The 14,755-nt window shown below is 36.8% G+C and overlaps 1 protein-coding gene across 2 annotated transcripts in view; it reads left to right on the top strand.

Annotated features, from left to right (window-relative positions):
* Positions 1-14,755, top strand: part of PRKD3 (protein kinase D3) — an 85,783-nt gene that overhangs the window by 39,520 nt on the left and 31,508 nt on the right. For both annotated transcript variants that reach the window (XM_035000912.1, XM_035000913.1), the window contains 5 exons: positions 628-766; positions 2,372-2,503; positions 3,657-3,814; positions 8,597-8,789; positions 14,059-14,136. In XM_035000912.1, coding sequence (XP_034856803.1) covers positions 628-766; positions 2,372-2,503; positions 3,657-3,814; positions 8,597-8,789; positions 14,059-14,136 — 700 coding nt within the window. The remainder of the gene's footprint in view (positions 1-627; positions 767-2,371; positions 2,504-3,656; positions 3,815-8,596; positions 8,790-14,058; positions 14,137-14,755) is intronic.

Raw genomic sequence — 14,755 nt, 5'->3', positions numbered from 1 at the left:
AGAGACCATAGGTGCATTTGTCAAAAATGTTGGAATTGATACTCTTGTGTTGGTAGTTTGGGAATTATTAATCTTATACTAGCACCATTCAGTAGAGTTTACCATGGTGATAAAAGTGTTCTATATCTGCACAGTCCAAAATGATAGGCAAGCCAGTAGCTAGGGTGGTGATTAAATGCATGAAATGTGGCTAGAGTGACTGAGGAGCTGAACTTTTTATTTTATTTTATTTTAATTTAAATTTAACTGCATTTAACATGGCTAGTAGCTATAGAGGAAGCTCAGTTCTAGAGGACAGGAAAGACTGCTTATCTCAGGCAATGTAAGATAGAGTAGCAGTTAAATTCAAGATTATATTCTCCATCAATAACTGAATAAGGAGAATCCTATGTTTCTAAGAGACATGTGCTTTAAGATAATCAATAATTATATTTAAGCTTACTGTTCTATTTTTGAACTTGAACCAAGGATGCTTGAGTACATGGTTGATCTTTTAGATATTAATAGAATTGTTAGCAAACAGTGTTAAGCTAAAAACTACATGTAAAGTTCTTTCAGAAGATTGAGACATTTACTCATAAAAATAGAAACCTGTGGGTATACTGATATAGGACTGTTTTCATGTAGTTTCCAGAGTGTGGATTCTTTGGCATGTATGACAAAATTCTTCTCTTTCGCCATGACATGAACTCAGAAAATATTTTGCAGCTGATTACCTCAGCAGATGAAATACATGATGGAGACCTAGTAGAAGTTGTTCTTTCAGGTAAGTAAATAGCTCCTTTTATTTTGTTGTCTTTTTCCTCAACGAGCCTTATTTTTTGTACTAAATGCTATGTTCAGTTATACTTAGTCTTCGTGGTACAGTTGCTTAACTTCTTTCATCTATAATAATGGTGACCATGTGAATTTTACTTTCAGGAAGGTTGTATCACAGATGAGAAAGTAGGAAAATAAGCCCTGAATTGTTTATGTGAATGTTACTAAGCTAAGGGAATTATCATTGGAACTGGAAGAGGAATATACTCTTTGAGTCAACGAAAGAAAACAATTATACTGAAGTTCAATTTCTTTTTCCCCATTTCTGTGAAGAGCATAGAAGAGGAGAATTGGGGTTCAAAAAGAAAGGAGAAAAGGAGGAATAATGAAGATGTGGAAGAGGAAAGTGCAATACTGAATGTCCCCCATGATTTCAGTATTGCTCCTTCCCTGTGTGTTCTCAGTGGGCATTTTCTTACCTCCCTCGTTTCCCCCTCACCCACTCTTGCTATTTGTTGTTCCTTAGCTCCTTTTATTTCTGATCTCATCCAGCAGCAGATGGGCAGGATTGCTAGCGAGGAATGTAAAGGAACAAAGAGTGCACTTAGGCCTACAGAACTTCTTGTTTGACGGGAAAGGAGGGAGGGAGAGAGGAAGAGAGAAAAGAGAGAGAAAGGGAAGGAAAGCCAGCCAAGAGTCTAGACTCCTGCCACCATTTTTTCCACTCTCAAACTCATCTCTGCAGCCTGTTCTTGAGATCCTCTCTATCAACACCTTTCCTTATTAGTCCTTGATCTTTCCATTCATCTAGCCCCTACATTAGTCATGCATCTGCACCACCACCCCATCATGTGTACATTTCCCAGTCCTTCTCTTCCTCTCCACTCCAAAAGGGCTTCACTTCTTGTCCTCCCTGGAGGTTGTACTCCTATCCATTCCTTCTTTGCGCTAGACCCTTCATCAGGCCACAGGGATATCCACTAATGATATCAACCAACTTAAACACTTCAGCAAACTGTGGACTGTTTGGGATATCCACTAATGACTTGAAGGTGGAGGTGAGAGGCTAGCTACTGGTGGATGTGTCTACTAGTGTTCAGTTGCGCACAGAGGAGAGGAGTCTCTTTTTCTTAACTACTAGGACTACCAAGAAGACAGCTTATGCTGAGATCATAAGTTAGAACTCAAAGTGTTTACAATTGAGGTTAAGTTCCACAGTTTCTGCAAGTTTCACATTTTGTGGGGTTTTTTGCCTTTTTTTTACTTTACTGTTCTATTTCCCAGTGCGTTATAAGTTAAACAGTTTTTCATTATAAAAATAGACGTACCAACTATTTGTGATCTTATCACTATGTAAATATGTTTTTGGAGGTTGAAATACCTACCTACAAACCTACTTTTGGAGCTCAAATTATTTGGAGTTGATGAACTTCCTAAAATAGTTTGAAAACCACAATATTAAATGCTGAAAATAATTTATTTTTTATGATAAATGAAACTTTCAGAGAAAAAAGATTCCATGTACTTTGACATAAGTGAATATGGTCAATGTTCTTAATCTCATTGCCATTACAGATATAGGGTTTATTTTGCTACTTTTCTTTTTAAAAAGCTTTGGCCACAGTAGAAGACTTCCAGATTCGTCCACATACTCTCTACGTACATTCTTATAAAGCTCCCACTTTTTGTGATTATTGTGGTGAGATGCTCTGGGGATTGGTACGTCAAGGACTGAAATGTGAAGGTATGTGTTCTAAGTTTTTGTAACATTTGAAATAGGATTTTGTATTTGCATTTTCTAATAATTAATGAAAGAATAAGATCCAGGGGCGCCTGGGTGGCTCAGTTAGTTAAGCGTCTGCTTTTGGCTCAGGTCATGATCTCAGGGTCCTGGGATCGAGCCCTGCATCGAGCTCCCTGTTTGACAGGGAGTCTGCTTCTCCCTCTCCCTCTGCCCCTCTCCCCGCTTGTGTGTGCACTCTCTCTCTCTCTCTCTCAGATAAATAAAATCTTAAAAAAAAAAAAAAAAGAATAAGATCATTGGTTGGTGACTAGGTGGTAACCAGGGTTTAGAATTGGACAGATCTGTTTTTCTGAACTAGAATTGCCAGGGGGCAGGAGTCAGGTGCACATTTCTGAGTCCTCTAAGTCCTTAAGGTGGAGAAGGTGGAGAATCAATAAAGTTTTTCTGTAAAGGGCCAGAAACGAAATATTTTAAGTTTTGTTGGCTAATAGTCTCTGCCACAACTACTTAACTCTGCTCCTGTACCATGAAAGCTGTAAACAAGATGTAAAGAAATTAAGAGCATGCTGTGTTTCAATAAAATGAATTATGAACACTGAAATTTGGATTTCATGTAACTTTCACATGTCATGGGAGGGGTTTAGTATACAGTCCACAGTTTGCTGAAGTGTTTAAGTTGATTGTTCTCAAACTTCGCCATGTATCAGAATCACCTCAAGGACTTGTTAAAACATACTTTGCTGGAACCCATCCCCAGAATTCCTGAATCAGTCAGTCTGGGGTGGAGGCCAGTAATTTTACACTGAATTTTTTGGCTTCCACTTAGCTTGTTATCCAGGTTCTTAATTAGGATAACTATTGCTGCCAGAGAAAATAAATAAAGAAGCATGTATTTTTTATGTAACATACTTTATATATTAGTTTCTTTATTTTTTTAATTTATTTGTCAGAGAGAGAGAGGGAACACAAGCAGGGGGAGTGGGAGAAGGAGAAGCATGTTCCCCACTGAGCAAGGAGCCTGATGGTGGACTCAATCCCATGACCCTGGGATCATAACCTGAGCTGAAAGCAGATGCTTAATGGACTGAGCCATCCAGGTGCCCCTAAAGTTTCTTTAATCTACTATTTTTTTTACCTTTTAAAATATATTTAGGCTGTGGATTAAATTATCATAAACGATGTGCCTTCAAGATTCCAAATAATTGTAGTGGAGTAAGAAAGAGACGTCTATCAAATGTATCTCTGCCAGGACCTGGCCTCTCAGTTCCAAGACTCCTACAGACTGAATATGTGGCCCTTCCCACAGAAGAGGTGTGTATTTTAAGGCAATAAAAGGGCATTTTACTACTTATTCCTTATGTTTCTAGAGGATATATGACATCATCCTAGAACATAAATATGTACTAAAGACTACTCACATTCCTACGCTTCAAAAACTTAAAATGTATTACTGGAGACAGAGTTTACTAGTAGTAATGAATTGCATTTTATCTACTTTGGGACCACATTATCACTTGGACCACTGCATTAACCTAACCAGTATCCAGCTTCTGGTTACCATACTTCACTTCATCTTACATACTAGAGCCAGATCATTACATTTCACTACAGCTTAATACACAACTCTGATTATATCACTCCCTACTAGGAATTCTTTATATATTCTATGTTTCCAATAATCTGGTTTTTTTCCCCCCAACAATCTGTTCTATTCAACATTCCCTGAACACACCATCATTCCCTCTACCTTTGCTCTTATTGGTGTCCCTCCTACATGCTTTTTCCAGATCTAGCTCAACAGCTACTTTTCCTGGATTCTTCCGTTACCTAGAAGTTACTTTATTTGCTGAATGCCAGACCACTTTTCAAACCTCTCTAATGGTGTGTATAGCATTCTAACTTAATATCATAGTGTCCTCAAGGAATTTATGATCTGTTTAGAGAAGACAGTGCTCGTGTCTTTGTGTGCCCTACCATGTCCAGCACAATACCTTGTAATTAGTAGGTATTCAGTGATGAATGAATGAACCCATTGATCCTCACAGTATTCCAGTGAGATGTCTTAGTAGATCTGTACATAATGAGACAGTTCAGACTCATAATGGTCAAGTAGTAACTTGACTCAAGTCACAGAGCAAATTGGTAAGCAACATTAGAATTAAACCCAGATCTGATTATTTTTAGGCTAGTGATTTTTTCCTAATATATTGTACCTCTGAAGAATGAAACAGTAGATCAAGGAAGAAAGAAAAGAACTTGCTTGTTCATTTGCTAGTATTTAAAATGACCTCCATCTGTAGATTGCAATCTTATCATTTAGTTGTTTCTGGAAAGCAGCTGTGCTCACCACTATAGCACCAACGCTATTTAGTTGTTTCTGTAACCCCCTTGGTCTTCCATAAATTAATGGCAAAATCAAGCCTTTGGGCTATTGTCCTGATATCCTAGTCACAAGATTTTGCTGTACTGAGGCATCAGAATAAAAGCTTCTGAAGTTCTTTCACAAAAATCCCATGTTTCCATGTTGTTTAGCCCTAATGAGAAATGTTTAACTTAGAAAAAAAGAGTGCTATGGTATAAGGAACTGAGAGCAAAGAATTATTATAAAAACATATGCAAGAACTCGGGAAAAGACTGGTAATTGAAAAGTTAGTGCATTTTATAGATGAATTGCACAGGAAACTTAGTTAGGAATGGGGTCTGTAGGATAGAGAGATATTTTTTTAAGAGTCCCACAAATGATGCTGAGATGCCATCTACCCCAGATAAGTAATACTAGATTAGGAAATGGCAGGACAGAGCAGATGAATAAGGTGTTAAGTTTTAATTCATTATTTTATATTTTATCCTGAAGATGAAAATTCCTTAGGGAAGGGGAAGAAAATAAGAGTGATATGTTTGTATTGGTTAGATTGTGGAGAGTATTTCAGAACAAGTAGAAATCATAGAGTGGAATGTGTCTCAAAAAGGTTGTTTTTATCAGTCCAAGCATTCAGTCTCAAAAAGGAAAAAGGTACAGTAAGAGAAGAGCTCACAGAGGAAAATTAGAGAAGGGAGAGTGGGAAACGAGGACACTCTAAGGAATAGAGGAGATAGCAATGAGGAAATGAGTGCAACCCTGAATCTGAACCAATGTTGGAGAAGAACTAACTCCAAATAGCTGCAAGGTGAGAGCCTCCTGAGTTCTGTGTGGCAGGCTTCATGCTGGATGCTTTACTTGTCTTTTGTCATGTAATTTTCACCACAGTCCTGGAAGGTAGGCAGCTCTTATCCTTATTTAGTAGATAAGGAATGAGGAAGGAAAGTTTCTGAGTGGTCAAGATAGTAACCTTCAGTGACTACTGAGATAAGCTTGAAAAAGGCCAGTTGGGAATAGAAACTTCTGAATCTGACTCTGAGGTGTCATTGTTTACATGTAAGAAGGCAGTTTCTGTTACAGCGTCTGAAGTCAGTCTAAAGGGAAGCAAGTAAGGAGAGGGAGGAGCACAAGAAGATAGGCTTTTCACTGAATTTGGTTACAACAGGACCACTAAGGTTGGAGAGACCAGAATTGAATGATGGCTCTTTGGAGATGAGAGAAAGAGGAATATTCCTAGCAGTACATTGGGGCAAATGCCCAAGGGGCCAGGACAGGACAGAATCAAGGTAGAAGGAAAATGATGGGGCTTAGTGTGTGCATAAAAGTGGAGGTTTTTTTTTTCACTGAATAATATTCCAAAGTGAAATATATATAATTAGGGAATTGCCCCCTTTAAATGCTTTTATTGCCTTTATTATTGCATCTAATTGAGAGTTGGCAACATTGTTATAAAGTTTTTGTGAGCATATGTTCACTTAAGCAAATATTAGTTGAAACTCACACTGTGGAAATAATTGGATTGCTTTTAGAGAATTTCTGGCTACACATTAATAAGAAATAAGAATTTAAGTAGTAGTTTGTAAAGAGGGGCCATTAGAGCAAGGCAAGAGAAGAACTTTCACTCAACTCTATTTAGTCTCAGTGGTCCTATTTTCACCAAATGCTCCAGGTAATTTTACCAGTGTCCTCCTTCCTCCAAATTCTGGTTCCATCTTCCATACCTTTCCTGCCTTCCTCACTCCACAGAGTGGTAAACCACAGTCATTAGTGAGACTGTAGCATATGCCCAGGTATGTTGAGATGGGGAAAAGAATAAGAATCACTGGACTTCTGTGTAGAAGACCTAGGGCTAGGTCTTGATTTTGATACTGGCAATTAGTAATATTAATCCATTTGAGCCTGTTTTTTCATATTTAAAATAAATTACTGCTTGTACTAGGCATGAAAAATCAGGTGGCTGCTACCAGCACAGTCCCCTGTGTAGTTCTTTGCTCACATGCTGTGTACCATGTCCCCAGTACCCAATCCCAGGAGGATCTGACAAAAGGCAGGCAGTCACCAGCTGGCTGTTGGCATATGAAGGGGTCTGTTAGGAAGTTCTTCCTTACCGGGGTATCCTATATATTTGATGATGACTGGCCAAAATCAGTCTTATTCCATCTTGCATGTTTGAAACTTGAGACAAACCAAAAGTGGTAGAAGCAGGAGCAAGAGAAGCAGAGTGTTGAGAATAGGGAGCCAGGGATGAACAAATGAACAAAAGCCTACAACATCTGTTTCTGGTTCTTGCTGGCTTCTTTATTAGCTTTGCAATATCACTGTGGCACTGCTTTTGCTGAGGGTGCTCTGTACCTGGCTGCCTGGCGGAAGGGTAAGCCAGACCAGAGCAGGAGACCTTGGGGAGCTGAAGCAAGCAAGCAAGTTTGGCTTGGGTTTTAACCTTCTTTTTGTACTTTTCTTAAATTAAACTGCTTCATAATTTGCTTTAGAACATTTGTGGCAAGACATTAGTGAAACCATCAGAGATTATATTTGTGTTTTTTAATGTTCTCCTCCATTTGTATGTCCTTTTCTTTTTCTTCTTTTCTGTTGTCCTGCTTTCTTCCAAAAAGCCCTTTTTTTTTTTTTTTTTTAAACTCCTCCCTTCACTTCTTTCATACACTTCTGTCTCTTGGTTCCTTCTGGTTTCTTCTGCTTTTATTGGTTGAACATTTCAATGCAGAATGATTCGACTTCTCTGGGCTACCAACATTACTAGTTACGGAAGGCATATGAAAGATCTCAGGACCTCAGTTCTAGCAGTGAAGGTGCAAGCAGAAAAAAAAAAAAAGGTGCAAGCAGCTACAGCAAAATGTATAATACATCTAAATGGTCATTAGGTATTTTGTGCTTGAGAGAATGGACTGTACTTCATTCATTTTTGCTTCTGTGATACAAAGTGTAGGGGCCTGGCCTATAATATAATAATCAATGAAGGTTGAATGAATGGGATAGGCCGTATTGAACTGGCCTGTAATTTCATTTTATTATTTCCTTTGTATATATAGAAAGGACCATAGCTACAAATATCTAGTTATCCCTCAGGTTACACAAAAATTTTTAATCAACACCTTTAATTTTCCTTTTTGCTCATCTAGGGGAAAAGGCCCAAATACTTAAATATCAAGGAACCTCCTAAAGCATAAGTACTGGGGCTAAAGGTGTTTAATTTGTATCTGCCAGTTTTTGTATCATCATCATTAATTAGACTTAAGTTTTTAACAAACATATTTTAGTATTTATTAAATAATTTGAAAAACCAAGACTTGTTTCAAAATATTTTCAGACATCATGTTCAGTAATTCAACATGAGTAATAATAACACTTTCTGAATTTAATTTTCCTATGATTAATTTCTTGGTAACATTTTTCAAGGGATTTAAATATGTCATAAATTCATTTTAAGGCTTTTGTTTTTGTAAAATGTATGTGCCTGGCAAATAATAGTTCACAGGGAATATACATATGTGAAGATGAAAAAAAAAAATTTTTTTTAGCATAAATAATAACAAAAACATTTGCACTGTTCACATTCAAGTATTGATAAGTTAAGCTTCCAGAGGAAACTGCTGAGATGTACATTTTTAGATTCTTGGCTTTAATGTTCAAAATAAATGACTTTTGTGGTCAACTCCTGTTCTTAATACTTTGTTTTTAATATTGACTTATACTTATGAAAATTACTTATGTTTTAGTCACATGTTCACCAAGAACCAAGTAAGAGAATTCCTTCTTGGAGTGGTCGCCCAATCTGGATGGAAAAGATGGTAATGTGCAGAGTAAAAGTTCCACACACATTTGCTGTTCACTCTTACACCCGTCCCACAATATGTCAGTACTGCAAGCGGTTACTGAAAGGCCTCTTTCGCCAAGGAATGCAGTGTAAAGGTAGGATTGGTTGTTATTCTTAAGTACAATTCAAATGTTTTCATTAGCAGATTTGATTCACAATATTTATTTCAGAAGCGTTAGGCAAAGAAATTGGTTTCCTAGTTGTTAATTTAAAAATTAAGGCAATACATGCATACACACACGTACATTATTTATTTATTAACAACTGCTCTCTGCCGTATATGTACTATGTACCAGGAATTATGCTGCAGAAAAGTTAGAATCTAAACAAAAAAAGTAGAATTTGGTTCTATAAGGTATGGTTGCTTAACACGAGCCAATATGGGACAGTTAGTAAGCAGGTAAGCAGATATTTGAGTTTAAAAAAAGTCTTTCTGATTTCAGAGTCAGACACTACCCAAAATAAAAAATAATGCTTTCCTCTTTCCTTTAAATATTCATACTCACAAACAAACATATTACAAGAGTTTTATTGTTTTTGTTTTTAATTATGTAGCTAGGAGAGCTGTATCAAAACTGTTATTCCAGATTATAATCACACTGAAATAGGAAGAATATAGCAGAAGCCCCTGGAATTGTGATAGGGATTATCCATATTTGGATACAAAGCCAGAACACTATCAAAATATTCTAGAAACATCTCTTAATGAACCAGGTTTTTAATAGAATACTGGAATATTTTTTCCTATAGTTGTGGAATGTTTTTATGCTTTTTAAAGATGATTTTATCTTTTTGTCTCATAACTTCTTCACAACAATGCTGTACAATATAGTGAAAACCAAAATAGAGTTTAAAATGTCTTATTAATTATTGAGCCAATTTGCAGTATAAGTAGCCTGTCTATAATCCTATGTACTTATTTTTTATGTGATTATTTTAACAGTTCTTGGTATCATACCTTTTATATAATAGATGTAGTTGTGGAATTGAATTATCTAGTTTTATCTAAATAAAACATTAGAGTTGAGGTCTTTGCAGTAATAAACCTATTTATAATACAGAATCAAGTTAGTTATACATAAATTTAACTTAAGTATATAAGAAAACTTGTCTTGGCAACATAGGAGAACATCAAATAGAGAACAGGTTGTGCCTTTGTTGCCAGGTATTTAATTACTAGCAGACAAGCATAATTAAATGTTGAAATTCTATTTCAACAACTTACTTTTGAATATGAGTTAATATATAAATTAATACTTTAAAATATCAACACTAAAGTGTATTGGCAAGCAGCCACTAAGGAATGTTTTGGGAAAGAACATTAATAACAGATGTGCAAATTCTAGCCAACAAATAATCTTAGTAAAGGTTGTAAATAGTGCTGCTCTGTTGAACAGAACAGAAACATCCTAAAACCATATGCAGAGCAGTACGATATTTTATAGAGGACCTAAAATAAATATGTAGATTAATGAATTTTGAAATAAAACCAGTTAACTCTGCCACTGGGTTATTGGTTTAATTTCTTAAAACTCTAAAAGAATAATGTTTTGTGTTTATATTGGTTCAGAAATATATATATTTTTATACAGCTATTTTAATTATCAGTCAAAAACAATCACTTATTTCAGTGATTTCTATATTTTTGTGATATGAATTAAGATACTTAAAAAGTAGGGGCACCTCAGTGGCTCAGTTGGCTAAGTGTCTGCCTTTGTCTCAGGTCAGGGTCCCTGCTCAGCTGGGAGTCTCCCTCTCCCTCTGCCCCTCCCTACCTCTCGTGTGCTCTCTCTCAAATAAATAAATAAAATCTTAAAAAAAAAAAAAGTAAAAGAGTCATTTTCATTCACCTTGTCAAGCTAAGAAAGAAAAAAATAATTAAAACAGTTACTCTGAATAATTTGAGAAAACATACAGTTCCAAGAGCAGTATTCATTCATTCATTCATTCACCTGTTTATTTTCTACTTTGTTATATTAAAACTTCAAGGCAGCTTGAAAGCATATATAAAATATAAGAAAACATAAGTTAATAAAAACATGAGTAGGCAGGAGGGCACTTGATGTAAGGAGCACTGGGTGTTACATGCAACTGATGAATCACTAAATTCTACCCCTGAAATTGATAATACACTATATGTTAACTAACTTGAATTTAAATAAAATCTAAAAAAAAATCCAAAACCATGAGTAGGAGTACAGAGAAATAAAAATGCCTGCCATTCGAAGGTACATACTTGCTCAGGCAGGCCACAAATTTGGCTCTACATTTTCAAAGTGAAAATGGAAATCTTGTTATTGTCACAATTTGTAAAACCTCATGAGATAAAATGCACATCAATTATTTAAGATAAATGGAATATATTAATATCATATATCAATTTTTCTAGGGCATTTCATTTAAAAAGACCGTGTTATTTAATACAAATTTTGTCACCCACCAAATTATTAATCATGGGACTTTTTCTTATAATGACCTTTACCTAATGCCATTGGTATGATACCCAGAATTTTCTTGAATCACAAGGATTACAAAATCATTCTGAGTCAGGACTTGAAGTTATTTTTATCCAGAATTTGCTGGTAGGTGTATTTCCAAGGTAGAAGGTGGTAGTAGACAGTAGTTATAGCAGTGGGTCTCAATTTTGGTGTCACCTTAAAAATACTTATTAAAACACATTTCTCAGCCCCACTCCCAGAGCTCCTAATGTAATGGGTTTGGGGTGGGGTACAAGAATTTGCATTTCTAACAAGTTCTTACTCATGTGGATGCTGCTGGTCTGGGAACCAGTTTGAGAACTTACTGAGTTACACGGTAGTATTGAACAGCTTATACCTGACACTCATCTGCAGTACTATCAACTCTGATGTCCTTGCAGGCTAAAGAGAACCATACATAAAGGTGGGAGATCTTGTACATGAGAAGCTCAGTCCTTCCATGTAAGGCTGTATGGGAAAGCCCTTACTAATTCCTAACAAAAGCTTGTAGAATCTCAGTCTCTCTTTTGCATATGCACCAGGCCCCAATAATTAGGAACTCAAAGTAAGTGCTTGACATATATTGGAAAAGTAGTCAGCCTGAGAAACTTTCCTTTCTCAGGAAAGACGAATGTTAGGTAACGGAAGGAGACATGGAGCTGCCAGTAACATTTTGGCAATGTGTCATACGAATAGTATTAGCTTCATTAAAGAGATAAACTGAGCCCTGGTAGAAGTGGGGAAGATGACGGCAGAGTAGGAAGAACCTAGGTTCACCTGTCCCATGAATATAACTAGATGATAACTATCAAAGCATCCTAAATACACCAGAAATCTACCTGAAGACTGTAGAACAAACTCCACAACTAAATGTAGAGAAGAGGCCACAATGAAGAAGGTAGGAAGTGCAGGACACAGTTTAGAGGAGAAATGGATCCTGGTTGCTGCAGAAGAGAGGGGAGCCACAGAGAAGGGCAAGAGAAGAGCACTCAGGGGAATGCACAATGAGAATGCTTCCCCATCCATTGGCTTGGAAAGCAAGAGGGGTTAAATTTCGTGGGTTCTTGCAGCCAGAGGGGCTTCAAGCCTGAAGTTGTGTCAGTGGACTGGACTCCGAGAGAATCCAGAGGCATCAGGGAATCTAGAGGCATCGGGGCTGCTCTTGGCGAAGCAGGCACACAACCCCAGGGACACACAGTGTGGAAACAGCGATCTGAAGAGTGCCTGGAGCACACAGTGAGGGGATTATTGGCTCTTCTCAGAGCCTGCCCCTGAGAAGCAGCATTTATGAGAGACCTCTCTGGGAACATGGGAGCTGGCTGGCGCCATTTCTCTCCCCTGCCAATCAATGGTGATAGATCAGTGGAACAGAATAGAAAATGCTGAAATGAACCCACAACTCTATGGTCAGTTAATCTTCAACAATACAGGAAAGAATATCCAATGGGAAAAAGACAGTCTCTTTAACAAATGGTGTTGGAAAATTGGACCATTCTCTTTCACCATATACAAAAATAAACTCAAAATGGATTAAAGACCTAAATGTGAGACCTGAAACCATAAAAATCCTTGAAGAAAGCACAGGCAGTAATGTCTCTGACATCAGCCATAGGAGCTTTTTTTTAGATGTGTCTCCTGAGGCAAAGGAAACAAAAGCAAAAATAAACTATAGGATTATACCAAAATAAAAAGCTCTGCACAGCAAAGAAAACAATAAAACTAAAAATCAGCAACCTGTGGAATGGGAGAAGATATTTACAAATGACATATCCCATAAGGGGTTAGTACCCAAAGTATATAAAGAATTTATACAGTTCAACACCTCAAAAATGAATAATCCAATTAAAAATGGGCAGAAGACATGAATAGACATTTCTCCAAAGAAGACATACAGATGGCTAACAGACACATGAGAAGATGCTCAACGTCACTTATCAGAGACACGTAAATCAAAAGAGATACCACCTCACACCTGTCAGAATAGCTAAAATCAACAACACAAGAAACAAAAGGTATTGAGAATGTAGTGAAAGGGGAACCCTCTTGTACCGTGGGGGGTGGGAATGCAAACTGATACAGCCACTCTGGAAAACTGTATGGAGGTTCCTCAAAAAGTTTAAGAGTTAAAAGTTAACAATATGATCCAGCAATCCCACTACTAGGTATTTATCCAAAGAATATAAAACTACTAATTCAAAGGGATACATGCACCTTATAGCAGCATTATTTACAATAGCCAAATTATGGAAACAGCCCGTGTCCATCAGTTGGTGAATGGATAAAGAAGATGTAGTGTATGTATGCATGTTACACACACACACAGTGGAATATTAATCAGCCATAAAAAAGTGAAATCTTGCCGCTTGCTAGATGGAGCTAGAGAGAATTATGCTAAGTGAAATACAGTCAGAAAAAGACAAATACCGTATGATTTCACTCATGTGGAATTTAAGAAATAAAAACGAGCAGAGGGAAAAAAAAGACAAACCAAGAAACAGACTCTTAACTATAGAGAACTAACTGATGGTTACCAGGGAGGAGGTGAGCGGTCGGGGGCGCGGGGTGGGGGCTGGTGAACTAGGTGATGGGGATTAAGGAGGGCACTTGTGATGAGCACCAGACATTGTATGGAAGTGTTGAATCACTATATTGCACACTTGAAACTCATATTACACAATGTTAACTAGCTGGAATTTAAATTAAAACAACAACAAAAAAAACAGTCCTGAGGAGTTAAATACCTATTAAGAGGTGTCATAAGAATTTGAAACCAGACCTTTATTCCCAGACTTGAGTTCTTAGTAAAGGAAAACTTTAAAAGTCTCTAACCATATCTGATACTGCCTGACTTATTACATAAATTAATAAACCAAATACTTGATTTCAGATTGTAAATTCAATTGCCATAAACGCTGTGCATCAAAAGTACCAAGAGACTGCCTTGGAGAGGTTACTTTCAATGGAGGTAAAATTCTTTTTCTTAATTTCCATAAAAGATCAGAGAAGGTCACAATTCTTTTGTGTATTATCTTTGCATAAGATTATATTTGCATATTTTATTTTACTTTGTTTCTTAACTTTGACTTTTTTTATTTAATAAACAAAAAGCAGACATCAGCTATGGTACACTTTTATTAGTCATTATGCCTTCCCATTTTTCCTTTAACCCACCTACCACTTTGTAGTCTCATATTGCCAGTGGTGCTGCATATTCTCTTCCATCTTAGACAAAAAAGACTTTTAACACCCTGCTGTTATCGCAGAGGTTTTCATAGTTCTAGTACTTACTGACTGCCAGGCACTGTTCCACACTCTTTACGTATATTGACATTTAACCTAAGAACAGTCCTTTGAAAAGGTTAAGTACTTACAGATGAGTAAACTTGGGCACAAAGACATTAAGTAACTTGCCCAAGAAATGTAGCCAGAAACTTACAGCATTGGGATTTGAGCCCACGTGTTCTGGTCCCTGAATCTACAGTCATTAGAACTCCCTGTCTCTTTCTCCATCAGTCATTCCCTAGACATTTTCCCTTGCGTGCTGTTGTGTTGTTGTTTTTTTTTTCTCATTTCAAGATTGTATT

Source organism: Mirounga leonina, unplaced genomic scaffold, assembly GCF_011800145.1.
Source record: "Mirounga leonina isolate KUSES-001 unplaced genomic scaffold, KU_Mleo_1.0 Mir_125, whole genome shotgun sequence".
NCBI lineage: Eukaryota > Metazoa > Chordata > Mammalia > Carnivora > Phocidae > Mirounga > Mirounga leonina.
Note: the sequence above shows the minus strand (reverse complement) of the source record. Positions and strands in the feature narration are given on the sequence as shown.